The sequence below is a fragment of the Pristis pectinata genome, chromosome 8 (genome assembly GCF_009764475.1).
Source record: "Pristis pectinata isolate sPriPec2 chromosome 8, sPriPec2.1.pri, whole genome shotgun sequence".
Classification (NCBI taxonomy): domain Eukaryota; kingdom Metazoa; phylum Chordata; class Chondrichthyes; order Rhinopristiformes; family Pristidae; genus Pristis; species Pristis pectinata.
In genome coordinates this window covers 89,403,420-89,424,808 of record NC_067412.1, presented here as the reverse complement: position 1 = coordinate 89,424,808, position 21,389 = coordinate 89,403,420, and the positions used below count along the sequence as shown (strand labels likewise).

At 42.5% G+C, this 21,389-nt stretch overlaps 1 protein-coding gene across 2 annotated transcripts in view; it reads right to left on the bottom strand.

Moving 5' to 3' along the window:
- LOC127573234 (phosphatidylinositol 3,4,5-trisphosphate 5-phosphatase 2-like) overlaps positions 1–21,389 on the bottom strand; it is a 149,452-nt gene that overhangs the window by 90,253 nt on the left and 37,810 nt on the right. For both annotated transcript variants that reach the window (XM_052021257.1, XM_052021258.1), the window contains exon 2: positions 8,989–9,162. In XM_052021257.1, the coding sequence (XP_051877217.1) occupies positions 8,989–9,131 (143 nt within the window). In that variant the 5' untranslated portion in view covers positions 9,132–9,162. The remainder of the gene's footprint in view (positions 1–8,988; positions 9,163–21,389) is intronic.

Below are 21,389 nucleotides of genomic sequence, written 5' to 3'. Positions count from 1 at the left end.
TAGGGTGATCTACAAAGTGTGGAATAGTAATTTTCCCAGCATAAGCCCACAAGCTTCCCTATAATGTTTCATAGGTTAACTATGAGAGACAGAAATGCTTATAGAGTTTGTCAATTAGCCAGCTATAGAAGAAAGAATCTGTTTTTGCCCAGGTTTAGTAAAAATCTACCACAAAGGCCTTTCAAGTGTTTACAGAGAGGTTAATGGTTGTTTTTTAAGGAAGTATGGGCTGCAAATTACCAAAATGCAGTAGAGTATTTTCTTCTGTTTATTTTATTATAGGTCACTTTTAGCTGTCAGTGGATATTGACAGGAGTTCTGCCAATGTGAAGTGGTGGTACACTATGCATATTTTTCACATTTCACTGTGTGAGAAGATGCAATGAGCATCCTGGTTTCACTGCAAGGAGATGTTTACTGTGACTGAAAAAAGACTTAAAGCTTAAACAAAATCAGATCTTTGCACCAAAATTAGTGGAAGTGCAGCAATTACAAAGTAAGGGGATTGATGTGGGAATTTTTGAGGTGGAGCTCTCAAATAAAATGAAGGAAGGATAAAAATTAGCAGGCATTTAAAGATTGGAAGGCAAGGTGTGTGTGTGTGTTTGGGGGGGGGGGGGGGGGTTGGAATGGGGCTGGAAATCAATATTTACTCCAAACAAAAAGGGATTGAGTGATTTGATAATATTAACAAAAAACTGAACTTAGATTATTTTACATCTTATTGTCCAACCTCAGCTTCGGGCATCACTACATTTTAATAGAGATCAGAGTTAAAGTTTGGCCTTGTCTTTCACTCTTTTCTCATCCAGGTGCCAGTTTACATAAGCAGTGCACAGCAACATAACCTCACGGATCCTTCATATTTTAACACACTGAGAAATGAGCCCATAACTTTTCTGCACCATATGGCTCAACTCATATTAGTTAACTTGAGTCATCAGTGTTCAAGTGAGTTTAAAATCTATTTGTAACAGTTCGTCATCTTTGAATCTCCGACTGGGTGGTTTTGTTTCTCTTGTCACACTTCTTTTCCCCTTTTGTTAGGCAATTTTTCCCCCAAATTCACATCCTAACTGATCACAAAGTAATTTGTTTTAACTCTGTGTTGACAAACATGGAACAGTACAGCACAGGAAAAGGCTCCTTGGCCCACAATGTCTGTGCTGAACATGAAGCCAAATTAAACTAATCCTGCCTGTACATGATCCATATCCCTCCACTCCCTGCATATTTATGTGCCTGTCTAAACACTCGTTATTACAACTATCATGTTTGCTCCCACCACTTCCCCTGGCAGTGTTTTCCAGGCACCTCTCACTCTCCATGTGGAAAAACTTGCCCCACACATCTCCTTCAAACTTTCTCCCTTTCGTCTCAAACTTATGCCCTCTAGCATTTGCCATTTCTACTCTGGGGAAAAAGACCTTGACTATCCACCCTATCCATGCCTCTCATAACCACATGAGTAATGGGATGTATAAGCAAAGACAAACACCAGGTGCCAGCATGACAAACAGTTAAGTGGAAGCAACGTAAGAGGCATTTTAAAAAGGACACATCCCTTCCAAATTCGAATAAACAGCTTCGGCAACTTAACTTCCTCTTCACTGAAATATCTGTATTATTAAGATGCAAGCGTTTACATCTCATGTTTGGAAATTGTTGAGAACTAAAGTACAGAGTATTTAGAAATGGAATACTGATGCTGTCTTTAAGACATTTTGTTAAAAAGAAGGAACTTTTTGTGGATGTAAAAGATCCTGTCCTCAGACTCACATGTTCTCCTGGTTGATATTTTCAGCTCACTTTAACATTATGCACTTTTGGACAAGTTGCTGTTTTGCTTGCTTGCACAAGTCTACACAGTGCAATTTAATAACTTTAAATCTGCCTTAATCATTTTAAAATTCAGCTGATAGTGGGGGGAAGATGAAAAGAATACGCCTACACTTACACAACAATGAGGACAAAATGATTTACAAATGGGAAGCTGTTGTTTGTGAATGTTTGAGGAAATGCAAAGAGGTATTGGAGATGACAATCTATGTACAGGAAGTATTCAGACTTGACAAACAGTCACTACTAAATGTAATGAACATATAAAACTAGGTCACTGTACTTCCTCCACTGGCAAGAGCTTTGTAGAACAAATTACAGCTCAGGCTACAAACTGAAGTTAAGGTTTTCAGTTTCCCAAAGAAAATACGTCAGTGGGTGAACTGAAATTTATACTACAATGTTTAACTGTGAACCTACAGATTTCCTGTCTATTTATTTATAGGATGTGAGTACCTCTGGTGTGACCCATCCCTGTTTGCAGTTGGGAGAGTGAAAGTGAGCCACCGTCTTTAACCAGTGCAGTTAAGTAAACTACATTTGGTGACCTCACAGGCGTCGGCATATCTGAAGTGCAATGGGCCAACCTGGGCGTGGGAGGTCAGTGGGAGTGAGACTCCAGATGTGTAGGAAGGATCTGGTGGGGAAGACCCCTCCCACTGCCAGCCAAGCGAGGTCTCGATGCTTGTTTATGGGTTCAGCTGATGACACATTCTGCTAAATGACTTTGACACTCTGGTTAGGGAACCGTCGGAGAGGATCCATTGTGTCCTTCTCCCACTGGGCTTCCAGAATATTCCATACTGATCATTGCCTGAGACTTGTGGTCAAAGGTGTTTTCTGCAGAAACCTTCAGAGGGGATGCAGATGGGGACGATATTGGTGTTGTTGTTCTTGGCAGTGGAGGTCACAGGTTTGGGAGGTACTGTAAGGCGAGGGATTGCAGTGCACCTTGTGGATGGTATATGCTGCAGCCACGCATTAAAACATATCATCTCACATTTGCAGTGAGAATTTTTGAGAAACATGCACATACCCTCCTGGAATGGAAGTGAGGAAAATCTTGGGGAAAAATTCTTGGAAAGAAAACTTTTTTGTAAAAATTGTTTGTTTATAAGGAAACTGCATTTTACACCCTACAATAAATGGAAATTAATGGACTCAGGACAGATTTAATAATTCTTGACTTGTACATGGTGCTGTTGAATGCCTTCTAATGCATTCATATATTTAGAAGAATAAACAATACAGCACAATACAGGCCCTTTGGCCCACCATGTTGTGCTGACCTTTAAACCACGCCTAAGACTATCTAACCCCTTCCTCCCACATATCCCCCTATTTTAAATTCCTCCATATGCTTATCTAACAATCTCTTGAACTTGACCAACACACCACTACCCCAGGCAGCGCATTCCATGCACCAACCACTCTCTGAGTAAAAAAAACCTCCCTCTGATATCTCCCTTGAACTTCCCACCCATTACTTTAAAGCCATGCCCTCTTGTATTGAGCATTGGTGCGCTGGGAAAGAGGCGCTGGCTGTCCACTCTATCTATTCCTCTTAATATTTTGTATACGTCTATCATGTCTCCCCTCATCATCCTTCTCTCTAAAGAGTAAAGCCCTAGCTCCCTTAGTCTCTCCTCATAATCCATACTCTCCAAACCAGGCAGCATCCTGGTAAATCTCCTCTGCACCCTTTCCAACGCTTCCACATCCTTCCTATAATGAGGTGACCAGAACTGGTCACAGTACTCCAAGTGTGGTCTAACCAGAGTTTTGTAGAGCTGCATCATTACCTCACGGCTCTTAAACTCGATCCCGTGACTTATGAAAGCTAACATCCCATAAGCTTTCTTAACTACCCTATCCACCTGGGAAGCAACTTTCAGTGATCTGTGGATATGAACCCCCAGATCCCTCTGCTCCTCCACACTACCCAGAATCTTGCCATTAACCTTGCAGAGTACAAGGTTATTTTGTATTTTGTCCTTCCAAAGTGTACCACCTCACACTTCTCCAGATTGAACTCCATCTGCCACTTGTCAGCCCAGCTCTGCATCCTATCAATATCCCTCTGTAATCTTCGACAGTCCTCCACACTATCCACAACACCACCAATCTTTGTGTCGTCTGCAAACTTGCTAAGCCACCCTTCTACCCCCTCATCCAAGTCATTAATAAGTATTATGAAAAGCAGAGGTCACAGAACCGATCCTTGTGGGACACCGCTAGTCACAGCCCTCCAATCTGAATGCACTCCCTCCACCACAACCCTCTGCTTTCTACAGGCAAGCCAATTCTGAATCCGTACAGCCAAGCCTCCCTGGATCCCATACCCTGTGACCTTCTGAAGAAGCCTACTATGTGGAACCTTGTCAAATGCCTTACTAAAGTCCATGTAGACCACATCTACTGCACTACCCTCTTCAACCTGCCTGGTCACCTCCTCAAAGAATCCTATCAGGCTTGTGAGACATGATCTTCCCTTCACAAAGCCATGCTGGCTGTCCCTAATCAGTCCATGATTCTCTAACTGCTCGTAGATCCTATCTCTAAGAATCCTTTCCAACAGCTTGCTCACCACAGACGTTAGGCTCAATGGTCTGTAATTCCCTGGACTATCCCTACCACCTTTTTTGAACAAGGGGACAATGTTTGCCACCCTCCAATCCTCCGGTACCATTCCCGTGGATAACAAGGACTCAAAGGTCCTAGCCAACGGTTCAGCAATCTCCTCCCTTACCTCACGGAGCAGCCTGGGGAATATTCCATCAGGCCCCGGGGACTTATCTGTCCTAATATTTTCTATCAGCTGCAACACATCCTCTCTCTTGATATCTACATGCTCCAGAACATTAACCTTACCAACACTGTCCTCAGCGTCATCTAGGCCACTCTCCTTGGTGAATACTGAAGAGAAGTATTCATTGAGAACTTCATCCACTTCCACAGCTTCCAGGCACGTCTTCCCACCTTTATCCCTAATCGGTCCTACCTTTACTCTGTTCATCCTTCTGCTCTTCACATAAGTGAAGAAAGCCTTGGGATTTTCCTTAACCCTACTTGCCAAGGCCTTTTCATGTCCCCATCTTGCTCTCCTCAGCCCCTTCTTAAGTTCCTTCCTTGCTACCCTATATTCCTCATGAGCCCTATCTGATCCTTGCTGCCTACACCTTATGTATGCTGCCTTCTTTCTCCTAACTAGTTGTTCCACCTCTCTTGTCACCCATGGTTCCTTCACTCTGCCATTCTTTCTCGGCCTCACCGGGACAAATTTATCCCTAACATTCTGCAAGGGATCCCTGAACAACAACCACATCCCCATCGTACATTTCCCTTCAAAAATGTCATCCCAATTTAATCTCAAGTTCTAGGCTTATAGCTTCATAATTTGCCCTTCCCCACTTAAATATCTTCCTGTCCTCTCTGCTCCTATCCTTTTCCATGACAATGCTAAAGGTTAGGGAGCAGAGGTCACTGTCCCCCAAATGCTCACCCACCGAGTGATCTGTCACCTGACCCGGTTCATTACCTAATACTAGATCTAATATGGCATTCCCTCTAGTCGGCCTATCAACATGCTGTGACAGGAATCTGTCCTGGACACACTTAACAAACTCTGCCCTGTCTAAACCTTTGGTACTAAGCAGGTGCCAAGCAATATTTGGGAAGTTGAAGTCTCTCATGATAACAATCCTGTTATTTTTGCACCTTTCCAAAATCTGCCTCCCAATCTGCTCCTCAGTATCCCTGCTGCTACCAGGGCGCCTATAGAATACTCCCAGTAGAGTAACTGCTCCTTTCTTGTTCCTAACCTCCACCCATACTGACTCTAGAGAGGATCCTTCTACATTATCCACCCTTTCTGCAGCTGTAGTAGTATCCCTGACCAGTAACGCCACCCCTCCTCCTCATTCCCCCCCCCCCATCCCTTTTAAAACACTGGAATCCAGGAATATTCAATATCTATTCCTGCCCTGGTGACAGCCAAGTCTCTGCAAGAGCCACAATATCATAGTCCTATGTACTTATCCAAGCTCTCAGCTCATCACCCTTATTCCTGATACTTCTTGCATTTAATTAAATGCACTTTAGCCTATCCACCTTTCTACTTTTATACCCTATACTCTGCTTCTCCTTCCTCAAAGCCTCTCTACATGTTAGATCTGACTTTTCCACATCCACTTCTTCCTCTGACCTACCCCTCTGGTTCCCATCCCCCTCGCAAACTAGTTTAAACCCTCCCAAACCACCCTAGCAAGCCTGCCTGCATGGATATTGGTGCCCCTCGGGTTCAGGTGTAACCCGTCCTCTCTGCACAGATCCCACCTTCCCCAGAAGAGATCCCAATGATCCAAAAAATCTAAAACCTTCCCTCCTACACCAAATCCTCTGCCACGCATTCATCTGCCATCTCCTCCTATTCTTACCTTCACTGTCACGTGGTACTGGCAGCAATCCCGAGATTGCTACCCTTGAGGTCCTGTTCTTCGGCCTTCTGCCTAGTTCCCTAAGCTCACTTTTCAGGACCTCATCCCTCTTCCTACCTATGTCATTGGTACCAACATCTACCACGACTTCTGGCTGTTCTCTCTCCCTCTCAAGAATGCTGTGGACCCGATCAGAGACACCCCGGACCCTGGCACCTGGGAGGCAACATACCATCTGGGATTCATGCTCACTTCCACAGAACCTCCTATCTGTTTCCATGACTATCTAGTCCCCTATCACTATTGCCCTCTTCTTCTCCTCCCTTCCCTTCTGAGCAGCAGGACCAGTCCCAGTGCCAGAGAACTAGCTACTGCTGCTTGATCCCTGTAGGTCATCCCCCTCAACAGCATCCAAAGCTGAGGAGAACAGCCTCCGGGGTCCTCTGCACTATTTGCCTGTTCCCTTTCTTTTTCTTTTTCTCTCCCCGACAGTCACCCTTCTATCTGCTTCCTGGACGCTAGAAGTACTTGCTCTAAGGGGGGGGGGGGGGGGTGACTGTCTCCCGATGCACAGCATCTACATAACTCTCTCCCTCCCTTTAAACACAGATTTTTTAGTGCTCAGTTGATGTGACCAAAGACTTTAATTAAATAGCTGTCAGAGGGTCAATAACACTTTCTGCATGCGTGTACACCATTGCTGTGATGTTTATAGAGTCATAGAGTCATTCAGCATAGAAACAAGCCCTTTGGCCCAACATGTCCATGTTGACCATCACGTACCCAACTATACTAATCCCATTAGACAGCAGTTAGTCCAGGGTCATCCATGTTCTGGTGATTCAAGTACTTGTCTAGATTTAAATATGGTTAGCAAGATAGCTTTCTGTAGTATTCCTCTGCCATCCAACCCAAAACAATGGGATATCAGTTGAAAATGAAGGGATCTGTGGTCAGTAGATTATATTGCCCAATCTGCATGTCATTCCTCTAATGCAACTGCTCTGTTTCCTCCTCCCCACCTGAATCATGGAAATGGCAAGGCCTAGATCCATTATGAACATCCCATGTTCCCAAGGCCACAATGGGAAGCGTGATGGTCAGTCTTGGAATTGGAATTGGTTTATTCTCGTCTCTTGTACTGAGGTAGAGTGAAAAACTTGTCTTGCATACTGTTCATACAGATCATTTCATCACATCAGTGTTTTGAGGTAGTACAAGGTAAAACAATAACAGAATGCAGAATAAAGTGTAACAGCTACAGAGAAAGTGCAGTGCAGGTAGGCAATAAGGTGCAAGTTAATAATGAGGTAGATTGTGAGATCAAGAGCCCATCTTATTGTACCAGGGAACCATTCAATAGTCTTCTAACAGCAGGAAAGAAACTGTCCTTGAGCCTGGTGGTACATGCTTTCAGGCTTTTGTATCTTCTGCCCGATCAGAGTGGGGAGAAGAGTGAATGTTCAGGGTGGGTGGGGTCTTTGATTATGTTGGCTGCTTTACTGAGGCAGTGAGAAGTGTAGACAGAGTCCATAGAGGGGAGGTAGAAATGACAGCAGAAGTTCTCTAGCTCCCTCATGGGAGTAGAGGGCTTTTAGGAACCTTCATTTTGTCTCCTAGCCCACATTTTGTCTCTAGCTCCTGCTTTTAGGCCCACTGTCAATGTTGGACCACGAATTGTAATGCAAGAGTTAAAAAGGTGGATAATAAGAAACTGCACATTTTAAGTCTCCCATTTGAGGCTCCGACACACAAAAAAGCCAAAGGTGGTGTCTGGATTTCGGCATAGATGAAGTGCTAATGGTGACTTTGCAGATGGCCTTGAATATTGGGAGTCAATTTCATAAGAACCAGATAACAGGAATTTGCATTACCAGTGCTGGAGGATTACAATTGTCAACAATCTCCTTCCTGAGCATTCCCCTCCAGTGTCGGGCAGAAGGGAAAAGGATTGAATGACAGATTTCTGCTCATTATCCCCAACCCGAAATCATTTACGTGGCTTATGGTTAATTACATACAGAGAAAGATAAGGGTACAATCCTACTGTTCCAACAGTGGAAATGTTATGGTGCAAAGGAGGAGAAGAGTCCAATTCACTTCATCTTTCTCTGCCCTCCAGCTATTTCTCCAACACTTTCAGTGTTCATCTTTATCAAACAACATTTCAATTGTTTCCTAAAATCATCCTTAGGCCCAATGTCAAAAACCAACGTTTGTGTAGAATTCTACATCCAATTGCCTTCTGCAGAAAGACATCTATGGTGTAGCATATTGGTAGTTTCACACAAAGCCCTTTAGTCCTTTTTCCTTTCCTACCTATGGTATTTCCTTAGTGTTTTCCACTGCTCCAGTTGTTGACAACAACCTGTTTATACACTGCTTAAAACCCATAAATATTCTCTTGTTTCATCACCTGTGCCAGTGGGCTGTTCTTACAGACTAACCATTGATTCAGTAACAAGTTCTTTCTGTACTTCTCATTTTATTTCATTGTCTTCATATGAAGAAATTAAATACAATGGAAAGAAAACTTCTCAGAATTGATAAGCCACACAGTAATACCTCAGCTCAGTTATGACCATTTCCTGTTTCATCTCAAACCATAATGGCAACTATAAACATTCAAGTAGCTGTCTAGGTATTAGAATGTTTGTTTCAGGAGTCCCTCATAGAATAATTGGTCCTTTTATGTTCATTGAGAGATACTTACAACAGACAAAGTGCATACGCTCCAACCACTGATTCACTGCCCCTCACCAAGAAACTCCCATCCATTCCAGCTTTAGCAAGAAGCTCTTCAGCTTTGGCTCGGCTGATGTTCAAGTGATACCATGTTGGACTTGCTGTGGCCATTGTGACCACACCCAACCTGATCAGTGAAGCCCTGCAAGAAAGAAAAGAGTCATTGTCAATGTTGTCTCGGCTATAGTCCAGTTGGTAGCTCTCTTGCATCTAATCAAAGGTTTTGGATTCAATTCCTGATCATGAGACTTGAGCACTAAATCTAGATTACTCAGTGACTATGGCTTGTCAGACATGATGAGAAATTAAACTGAGGCTCCATCTCCTCTCATAGGTAGCTACTAAGTTCTGAAGAAGTGCAGGGCTCTTGTCCCAGCCAGTATCCCTTAACTGACAATCATTAAAATCACATTATCTGATTATGATCACTTCTACTTGTGGGAGCTTAGCAAAGACAGACAATAAGAAGGAATTACTTCTCTCAGAGGGTTGTGAATCTTTGGGATTCTCTACCCCAAGAAACTCCAGAGGCTGAATCACTAATTACATTCAAGGCCGAGGCATATTTTTGCTCTATGGGGGGGGGGGGGGGGTAAAAGTTATGAGGAAACGGGTAGACAAGTGGACCTGAGTCCAACATGTGATCAGCCAGGAGTTTGTTGAATGGTTGAATTTGTTCAAGGGCCCATATGGCTTCCTCCTGCTCCTATTTCTTCGTCTTATATTCTGGGGTTTATAGATTTGGGCTACCAAAATGAGCTATGTCTTGGCTTGTAATGTACTGTGCTGCTGCTGCAAAAAGCTAATTTTCATGGCATTCATTCCCTGTGTATGTATGCCTATGACAACAATAAACTTGAACTTGAACTATAAAAATCACTGGTGAGGTCGCAGCTGGAGTATTATGTCCATTTCTGGACAGTGTTCTTTGGAAAAAATGTTAAGTTTCAGGAGAAGGTGCAGAAGAGATGAAATGGTACCAAGAATGAAGAACTTGTTTATGTAGAGGCCAGAGAAGGGCTGTGCTTAAGAAGGTTAAGCAGAGATTTAGGGTTGGTGTTGCAAATATAAAAGGAATTTGTTAGAGTAGGTGAGAAAAAGTTGTTTCAGTGGCAGAAAAGTCATCAACTTGGGGACACAGATTTGAGATAAAAACAGCACATTCTGGAAACATTCAGCAGGTCGTGATGATGCATCTTCAACTTGAAATGTTAACTCTGTTTCTCTTCCCACAGGTTCTGCCTGAACTGCTGAGTTTTCTGTTTTTTATTTCAGACTTTCAGATCTGCAGTTTTTGGTTTTCATTAATTTAAGGTCATTAGCAAAGGAACAATAGGAAGATGAGAAAAGATTCTTTGTGGCCTGTTATGTTTTGGAATGCATTACCTTACAGGGCAGATTCAACTAAGGAATTGAATAAATTCCTGAAAAGGATACTTGCAGGATTGCTTGAATTAGAGCAGTGGACATCTATTCATCGGAGAACTCCTTCAAAGAACTAGCTGAGATACGATGAGACAAATGGTCTCTTTCTGTGCTATGATTTACAGTGTTTATGGCCCTAATTACATGAGGTTATCTCCAGTGGACAGGCCACATCGCTCACATGCCTAACACCAGACTTCCAACACTATACTTGCAAACTAGTGCTCTAATGCATGATGCACAAATTTATGAAGTGTTCCATATTTTTTGGTTGGCGACACAGTGGGACAGCAGATAGTCCTGCTGCTTCACAGCTCCAACAACCTAGGTTCAATCCTGACCCCGGGTGCTGTCTGTGCAGAGTTTGCACATTCTCTCTGTCACCATGGAGACACAAGAGACTGCAGATGCTGCAATCTGGAGCAACGAACAATCTGCTGGAAGAACTCAGTGGGTTGAGCAGCATCTGTGGGAGGAAAGGAATTACTGCAAGAATGGATGCCGGAAAGGAATTAATGTCAACAATTCCTTTCTTCCCACAGATGCTGCTCGACCCACTGAGTTCCTCCAGCAGATTGTTTGTTGCTCTCTTTCACCATGTTGGTTTCTGCTGGGTGTCTAGGTTTGCTCCCACAGCTCAAAGGCACGTTGGTAGGTTAAATAATTTCTGCCTATTACCCCTTGGTATAGGTTAATGGCAAAAAGAATCAATGGGGAGTTGATGGGCATGTGTGAGAGAGAATAAGTTGCAAGTACAGGGAGATATGTAGCAGGGAATGGGACTGAGGGGATTGTTGCCCTGGGAGCCAGTATGGGCCTGATGGTCCAACTGGCCTCCTTCTATGTTATAAGCTCTGCTGATCATTAACATTTCCACACAGAGTAACTTGGTCTGGCATAAATATATAGAACATGCCAGAAATGCTCAATGGGTCAGTCAGCATATCTGGTGGAGAGAGAAAGAGTAAGCATGTCAGGTCAATAATCTTCCAACAGATCTGGGTCTGCAATTTCGTCAGCTATGTATCCCATTTCACTGCCAAATGTGTATCCTATTCTTCATTGCTGTGCTTAAGGAGGAATCAGAAGCTTTATATGAACTAACTGTGGTATCTAGTTAAATCTCAAGTGCTAATGCTAGTCACAGCATTTACACAGTGCTAACGTTTTACTAATCTTCCATCATAAAGGTCAAGGCCCATGTCTGATGCATCACATTATCAAACATTAAATAAACCTTGATAGATAAAAGTGGTTGAATATCTATTGTGCACATTTGGAAATATTAACCCAGAAGTAAGTAAGATATCTTTATTAGTCACATGTATGTCGAAACACACAGAAATCCATTTTTTGCATAGAGTGTTCTGGGGGCAACCTGCAAGTGTCGCCACTGTTCCGGTGCCAACATAGCATGCCCACAACTTCCTAACCCGTATGTCTTTGGAATGTGGGAGGAAACCAGAGCACCTGGAGGAAACCCACGCAGACACATGGGGAGAACGTATAAACTCCTTACAGACAGTGGTGGGAATCGAACCCGGGTTGCTGGCACTGTACCTACCAGTACGCTGTGCATGTAGTACATATTCACAAGGAAAACATTGGGTGTGTGCAGGGACATCAATGTACAATTGGCATCAACTCTTTGATATTTTTAGTGCACAGAAGTGCTTCACAAACTGTGTGGGCTTTGAACATTTGAGTAGGCCTTAACTTAAGGGTGAAGCTCTGGTCTAGCCTGTCTTATCGGATCAATATTAACCCAAGCCAAGGTTATTGTGTCAACAGAGCAGTGCTGGCTTCAATCAGGTTGAGCTAAATGATTCAATCACTTTAGCAGGGGGTCCCCAACACTTGTGACCCCTGGTCTCAGTGGCCACAGCTGATGTGGCAGCCCACTTGCCACTCAAGGGCAAATCCACCCCAAACTGAAACAATGAGTTGAAGCAATTATTCCCATTGGGATTTGCTGCCATAAAGGATCAAGCAGCAAACGCATAGTGGAATAGTGCTCCCATGCACCCTCCGACTAATCTGTCACTACTTCCCTTACCAGCACATATATTTTCTTAGCTGGAAGAACCTTCTATTATCTCTGAAACAAAGTTCCAGAACTCACTTTATATAGGACACATGCAGCCACAACAAGGAACTCCCTTGCCATCAGCATGATTTGCGTTAGAACCCAATTCTCTACAGTTATCAGTAACCTGAAACTGCAGCGGAGTTTATGCATAAATTTTTCAGTGTTCTGGTCAGACCACACCTTGTATATCACGTCAAAATCTAGTCCCCAACATAGAGAGGAAGCATTCTTTTGTTGCTTGCAGTTCAGAGAAAAGCCACAAGTATGTGAACCGATGGTAAGATTCAGGGCTGAGAAACACATGGCAAACTCCTCAGGCTTTCTGTAAACTAAAACAACTGCAGAAGTTGGAAATCTGAAATAAAAACAGAAAATGCTGGAAAAATTCAGCATTTTGGGTAGTATCTATGAAGAGAGAAACAAAACTAACATTTCAAGTCAAAGACCCTTTGTCAAAATTGGGGAAAAAAGAACAGAAAGAGCCATAGGATTTCTAGTTTATATATGTTGTGTTGTCATGTGGATGAAGGTTGAACTTATTGAGTTACCTAAGACAGTAACTGGCACATAATTGTTCTATCTGGTCAAAGTAAAGCCAGGACAATAGGTGTAAACCAGTGAAAAGGAAAATTGGTTCTTCTATGAATCCACAGATGGATGGAGTTTCAAAGAACATAGAACATTACAGCACAGTACAGGCCCTTCAGCCCACAATGTTGTGCCGACATTTTATCCTGCTCTAAGATCTATCTAACCATTCCCTCCCACATAGCCCCCCATTTCTCTATCATTCATGTGTCTATCTAAGAGTCTCTTAAATGTCCCTAATGTATCTGCCTGCATAACCTCTGCTGGAAATGCATTCCACTCACCCACCACTCTGTGTAAAAAAAAACTTACCCCTGACATTCCCCTTATATCTTCCTCCGATCACCTTAACATTATATCCCCTCATGTTAGCGATTGTCACCCTGGGAAAAAGTCTGTCCACTCAGTATATGCCTCTTATTATCTTTTACACCTCTATCAAGTCACCTCTCATCCTCCTTCTCTCCAAAGAGAAAAGCCCCAGCTCACTCAACCTATCCTCATATGACATGCTCTCCAATCCAGGCAGCATCCTGGTAAATCTCCTCTGCATCCTTTCTAAAGCTTCCACATCCTTCCTATAATGAGGCGATCAGAACTGAATACAATACTGAACACAAGCATGGGACAAAACACTGGAATCATTTAAGAAAGATTGTGAAGAATTGTTGCATCCTTTTGAGGCCTAGATAGATTGATCAGGAAAGACTGGTCAGAGAATCCAATAACCAGATGCTTTAGGTTAATAGGTAAAAGGAAATCTGACAAAAAACATTCATCCAAAATGGGGTATGGGCCTGGAATTCATTTCCTGAAGATGTGCTGGGAGCAGAACTTGTTATCATAATTTAAAAAAATACCTCACTGAGCTCTTGATGTCTTATAACCTACAAGGCAGTGAACCAAGAGCTGGAAAGTGAGAGTAAACCAAATAGGCCTCAGATAGATGGTAACAACAACAAGCCAAATTGCCTCCTTCTGACATATAAGTTTCTATGATCCTATGATGCCTTGATATTTTACTTGGAATCATAGAATTGTACAGCACAGAAATGGGCTCTTTTGACCCACCTCATCCATGCCTAGTGTGATACTTGTCAATGTTAATCCCATTTGCCCACATTTGGCCCCTATCTACCCCTTTCCTATCTAAATGCCTGTCTAAAAGCCTCTTAAAAGTTGTAATTGTATCTGCCTCCACCACCTATTCTGGCAGCTTATTCCAGATATTCACCACCTTCTATGTGAAAAACATATTCTTCAGATCTCTTTTAATTTTCACCCTTCTCACCTTAAACCTGTGCCCTCTAGTTCTGGACTCCCCTGCCCAAGAAAAAGATTCTGACTATCCTATCTATGTCCTTCATAACTTCATAAACCTCTATGAGGTCACTTCTCAGCCTCCTACATTCCAGTGAGAATAGACCCCAGCCTGTCTGATTCACTGGGATATTCCATGTAATATCCCAGTGAATCACTTCACCACTCTTTCTATTGCTACTACATCCTTCCTATAGTGCAGCGACGAGTACTGTACAAAATAATCTAAGTGCAGCCTCATAATTTTATACAAATACAACATGACATCCCAACTCTTATACTTCATGCCTCAACCTCTAAAGGCAAACGTACCAAATACCTTTTTCAGTGCCCTTCCTACCCATGTCGCCATTTCAGGGAGCAATAGACCTGCACCCCAAGGTTTCTCTGTAAATCAACACTCCTAAGGTCCTTGCCATATGTCCTACCAGAATTTGACTTCCCAAAGTGCATTACAGCACATTTATCTGGACTAAATTCCATTTATCACCACTTCCCAGCTGATCTATGTCCCATTGTATCCTTAGATAATCTTCTTTGCTATCTATGACGCCACCAATTTTCGTGCTGTCTGCAAATTTACTAATCATCCCACCTACATTCCCATCCAAGTCATTTGGAAATATTACTGATCCCTGTGGTACACTAATTTTTACAGACTTCTAGTCAGAGAAACACCAATCCACCACTACCCTCTGCCTCCTATCACCAAGCCAATTTTGGATCCATTTTGCCAACACCCCTCAGATCCTTTGCAACTTAGATGGCTGACTTTACTTCAGTGTTGTTTTGATGACTTTGTGGAATATTCACTGAAAACTCTGAAAAACCAACCCAGAGCCCAGTAAATAAAAGGAAAGAACAATAAGATAAATTTCGTACAGCGGAAAAAAAACAACACTGCATCATGATGTTGAGGAAACCATTTCTTTCCATCTCCACAGACAGCAGCACAACTGAAATTTACATACTTTTATTAAAAATAATTCTACATATTACTGCTGAAAATAATGCAAAGCTGTTGCAAGAGATCATATTTCAGAATTGCTGAATGTGAGTTTATGCAAAGTACTTGGTTTTAGTGCCGCATAAATACAAGATGTGCACTTTGATTGAGCAGGTCTTGCCATGCACAAAACGCAGTTCTCACATTGATTGTATACCTTTACTTATTTATGAGTTTAATGTTATTTTGAGCGGGTAAAGAGCAGCAAACTGTAAACGCTTATTGAGGGATCCTGAACAATCACTGCAACATAAGATTGTGAAAACTAGAAGCAGGAATAGGCCATTCAGCCCCATGTATGTTCCACTATTCAATTAAGGCTTTTACATCAGCAGCATTTTCCAACACAAATCCCTTATCTATTGCTTTCTTTACTCTGCAAAAAAACTATCGATCTCTGTCTTAATTACACTCAGCAAGTGATCCTCCACAGGTCCTATTAAGACATTTCTTCTCATCTCAGTCCCGAATGACCATTTCCTTATTTTGATCCCTGATCTTGACTCCCCAGCCTGGGGAATATCCTCCCTGCATCTACCCCATCAAGTCCGATGGGGATTTTGTAGCTTTCAATGAGATCACCACATGGGAGTTGGATATTTGGTCAAAAATATCCATGAAACTGGAACCCATTGGGCTGAGAACTTCTGCCAAAATCTAACTCGGATAAACTTCTGAACATAACAGAGGCAAGGAGGGAACAATTAGATAAGTATGTTCTATAAAGCTTATTTGTCCCATAAACCAACTAAAATTCTCTCTGTATTCTACCCTAACCATTTAACCACTGAGGAAAATTACTCCAACTTTCAGCAGGCTACAACAAAGGAAAATCCAACATAACTTCAGAACTTCATTTGGATTTCACTTTCTAAATGGTTCATCCTGAACGGTGTGTCTCTGCTCCCCATTGGTCCCAGGAGATGGGTTTCACAATCACACCAGTTGATCATCCCAATTATCAGAATAGTCATCTCCATCCCATGCCACAAATCCATCCAGATCCTTTTTAAATATGTTAAATGGAAGCAACGGTACCTTGGAACTCACTCTGCTCATGAACGCACAGGGTAGACCTCTAACAACAGCTATAATTCAGCAACAAAATTCATTGTTTTCAATCTCACATATTCAGCTGGGAATTGAACTCTGTGGTGGGCAAGCAAGCCAAACACAAGACTTGTCCTTGAATGAGCAGATCTCCTCCTGGAGACTGGAGCGATGGTGACAATTTTGCCTGAATTTCTGGGGTAGGAAAGAATCCTCCTCCTCATCCATAGATGGACAGAGTGGTAAATGCAGTGGGTGTTGACTGATCAGTCGAGTGATGTGCTGTTCACTCTATACATATATACACCTCCTGATACATAAATCATCATGAATTCTTTAAATGAGTTTAATGAACAACTTCCAGACCTACCTCCCCGACTAACCCCAAGCAATAACCACTCCACCATGGTAACTGATATTCTGGCCACTCCACCATGAAACTGGCCCATTTCTGTCAGTCAGTGCAAATCTGATGTAAAGGGTGGGTTCCCGACATAACTAACGTATGGAGTCATAGTATTATAGTCAGCAAAGAGAAGCTTGGGCTAAGTGAACTCGATTTATCCGAAGGAAGCTAACCAGCTTTAAAAGGGAGCAGAGCCACTGTAGTTCTATTTAGGTTTTGAAGAGGTTTAGGATACAGAGAGAAAGAGAGAGGAAGTAATTGTCAGGACAAACGTCCTCCACTGCAACTGCTAAAAACCCTATGGTAAGTGACTATTTCACTGAGGCTTCTACTGACTGTCCACCAAAACTATGCCAGGTGGTTGTGAGAAGCTTGGTACAAACCCGGCCTAACTCTTAATTAAGTACAATTCCTATTTCTTCCCATGTAATGATTTATCTCACGTTTCCTTTTACCTCATAGTGGAGGCACTCATGTTTAGCAAGCAGGAACAGACATGGTTCATTCAACCCCTCCAACCTATTCAACCATTCCATTTAATTAAATTAAGAATTATCTATGGAGGAGTACCATTTACATCTTTGCTCAATCAGGCACAGTAGTGTAGGGGCAGACACAGTAGTGTAGCAGATAGCGTAATGCTATTACAGTGTCAGTGACCCGGGTTCAATTCCCGCCACTGTCTGTAAGGAGTTTGTACATTCTCCCTGTGTCTGTGTGGGTTTCCTTTGGGTGCTCCTGGTTTCCACCCACATCCCAAAGACATACAAGTTAGGAAGTTGTGGGCATGATATGTTGGCACTGGAAGCGTGGTGACACTGGTGGGCTGCCCCCGATGCAAAAGATGCATTTCACTGTGTGTTTCGATGTACATGTGACTAATAAAGATATCTTATCTTATTGATCCCATTATCTAACAAAAATCAATTCTAGTCTTGGTACAGAGGTCTTTTACTCCAACCTTGAAAAAGCATTGGCCCAGACAGAGACAAACTGATCTTCCTGGGTGATTTCAATGTCAAGGTTGGAAAAAAACAATCTTCTGGTAAAGCATGTTGATAACAAGGAGTAGGGAAAGCTAAACCCAATGGAGTCTTCCACTTGACAAATGTCACAATCTTGTCAGAACTAGTACCTTGTTTGCGAGAGGGTAAAGCACAAGACATCATGTAAGCAACACTCCCTCACCTTCTATCCCACCCGTTCCTCTACTGACTCCACTGCACCCCCTACCACACACCCCCAACACACACACACACACACACACACACACACACACACACCCCTGAGCCACAGGCATCTATTAAATTATATCATATTGCAAAGGATGACAATCACTTTCATCAAGACTGATACCAGTCAGACTGGCTCCAAAACAATAGAGGCAACAGAAGCTTTGCCTCACAAAAATTGACATTGACGGTTTGAAGGACCCTACAGAGAGAGCTTTCCTCAGACTCACAGACTACCTGATATCTCCTAATAAAGAGGAACCACAGAATTTGGACTGCCCTGAAGTCCATACAATTAACATAATTATGAAAAGATGCCTGGCTTCTCTCTCAGAAAACATAAGGACTGGTTCGATGGGGAAGATCAAGGGACCCAGGATCCAATTAATCACACATGCAAAGAGTTCTTGAATTGGAAATTCCACCACATGTCAAGGGAATAAAAGCAGCTCAACTCATACCCGAAGGCCCAGGTCTAACAGAACACTTATGACCTAAATAAAGAAGATGCAGAACGTCCAACAACTCACCAATAACTACAACATACATGGATGCTTCAGCATTGTTAAGGCCACACATGGCCCCATATGGCCTAAACATTCAAGAGCACATGCCACTGAGAACCAATAATTCGTGAACTTATCAAGGAGAGAGAGGCAATCACCATCCACTGGAATGAAGGCTACCAAAAACACCTCAACCATAAGATATAAGATAAGATGTTTATTTATTAGTCACATGTACATCGAAACACACAGCAAAATTTGTCTTTTTGTGTTACTGAGAGTGTGCTGAGGGCAGCCCGCAAGTGTTGCCACTGTTCCGGCACCAACATAGCATGCCCATGGCTCCTAACCTGTACATCTTTGGAATGTGGGAGGAAACCGGAGCACCCGGAGGAAACTCACGCAGACACACGGGGAGAACGTACAAGCTCCTTACAGACAGCGGCCAGAATTGAACCCGGGTACCTGGCGCTGTAATAGCTTTACGCTAACCGTTACACTACCATGCTGCCCTCAATTTTGTCCTTGAGAGTGCGCTTGACTTAATTCCACAACAAACTATCCAGTCCAGCCCCAATGCCACACCTGATCAGTCGTAAAGCACATAACCAAGCTGATGAACAACAATACCTCAGGACAAAATGGTATCCCAGCAGAGAAAAACTTCAGTCACAAATTCTGAGAAGAGGAGGGTATGTTGGAAATCTCTGAGAGATCTTAATCATGACCATTTTTATGAAAAGAACCAAATCTAATTGCAGTAACTACAGAGTGAACTCAGCGCTGTCATCCCAAGAATCCTCATCAACTCTCTCCTCTAAGTGAGTGTAGAGCTACTCCTTGAGTCACAGTGTGCATTCCATTTGTCTCAAGGCACAATGGACATAATCTTCGGCATGAGATAAACACCAGGAAAAGTGCAGGGAGCAACATTACTCATTCCACAATCACTCTGTGAAGGATTCTGTAGCATACCATCAACATTGTTTCCCAAAAACTTTCCAACTCACTGGTAAGATAAGCAAATCAATGTCATAGTCCTATCCAGAGCCAACATCTCCAGTATCAAGGGTTTACCTACACTCAGCTCTGCTGAGCAGGCTACTTCTTTTGCATAGCCAACACCAGACTTCTGAAATAGACAGTCCATTCCAAGTTCCATCCGAGGAAGAGATTACCAATTGGCAGAAGAATCAATGCAAGGATGCCCTCAAAACCTCCTTCAGGAGGTGTGACATCCCCACTAACTTGCAGGAATTGCTGAAAATGGAGAAGAAGTGTTTGAGGTGGCATTGAGAACCCTGTCTTCACACTGGGACCACAGAGGATTGTAATGTAAACAGCAGAAACATCACACCACCTCACAAACTACCCACCTGCCCAACCCCTCAAACACCTCCCGCCGCACCTGCGGTAGAGTCTGTGGGCCCATAATGATCTCATCAACCACCTAGAACCCACAGGACTAGAGTTGAAGCTCCTTGATTTAATCTTTTCTTTTTCAATCTTTTTATTAATTTTCAAATTAATACAGATTAATACATATAACATCGGTAATTATACACGTAATACAAAGAGATCGGGAGGACAATCATGACGTACAGAGTCATAAAGATTAAAAGATATATTCTAGGCTCCACAGTTTCTTGGTAAACGAATATATTACAAAAGAAAATCAAAAGAAAGAAAAAGATTTATTGTATAAAAAAAACCCAAATCAAAAAAAAATTGTAAGTAATAAAACGAAACAAACTAAAAAAAAATTTCAAAAGAAAAAAAACTGGACTGATATTTCTCGATGAACAAAGAGCATTGTTATGTCGTCAACTCCGCTCCTCTAAGTTCAAAGATTATTGAAAAGGGATCTATATCATATGAAAATATTGAAGATTTGTTCTTAAAAGGCCTTGTACTAACCTAGTGATTGTACTCTCATGCCATAGATTCCTTCACCTGAGGAATTTGTTTCTCCATATCCATCCTAAATGTTTTAAAAATCTTATCCTTCTAATGTTAAGCAATACCAAGGAAGTTTATTTAACTCGACCTCTTAACTCAACTCTTTAATCTTTCTGGTCCAATACCTATAAGGTCCAGGTACCTTTCCTGAAGTAAGTGCTCAAAGCTGAGCACAGGTCTGCAAAGAGAATCTGACCAAGGCCATGTAATTTTGAAGCATCACTTTCTCACTTTAGTACTGCAGCCCTCTTATGATGAACGCTAAGATTCCATCAATACTTCTGATCGATACTGCATTAAACCACTAGCTTTTGAAGTTCACTGCGTGAGGACACCAAATCTCTTTGCTCCTCCACAGCTCCTGGTCTCTGTCAGTAAACTGATAATCAGTTTTACCTGGAGACACAAGAGACTGCAGATGTTGGAACCTGGAGCATAAACCAACCTCTGGAGGAACTCAGCTAGTCAAGCAGCATCTGTGGAGGCAAAGGAATGGTCAAAATTTTGGGTCGAGACCCTGCGTCAGGACTGAGCATGTATACCACCAACCATTTTCTGTCGCAGCCCTCCCTCTCACCTCTTTATACTGGTATCTTCCCTCTACACTCTGATCAGGGTCTTGACCTGAAACATCGTCAATCCCTCTCCCCCCACAGATGCTGCCTGTCCTGCTGAGTTCCTCCAGCAGCTTGTTTTTGGATCAGTTTTATCTTCTTTGAATAAAAACATTGTGCCCTCACATATTTCCTGCAGTAATGTGATGCCAAAAGAATGCATTAAAGAGCTGT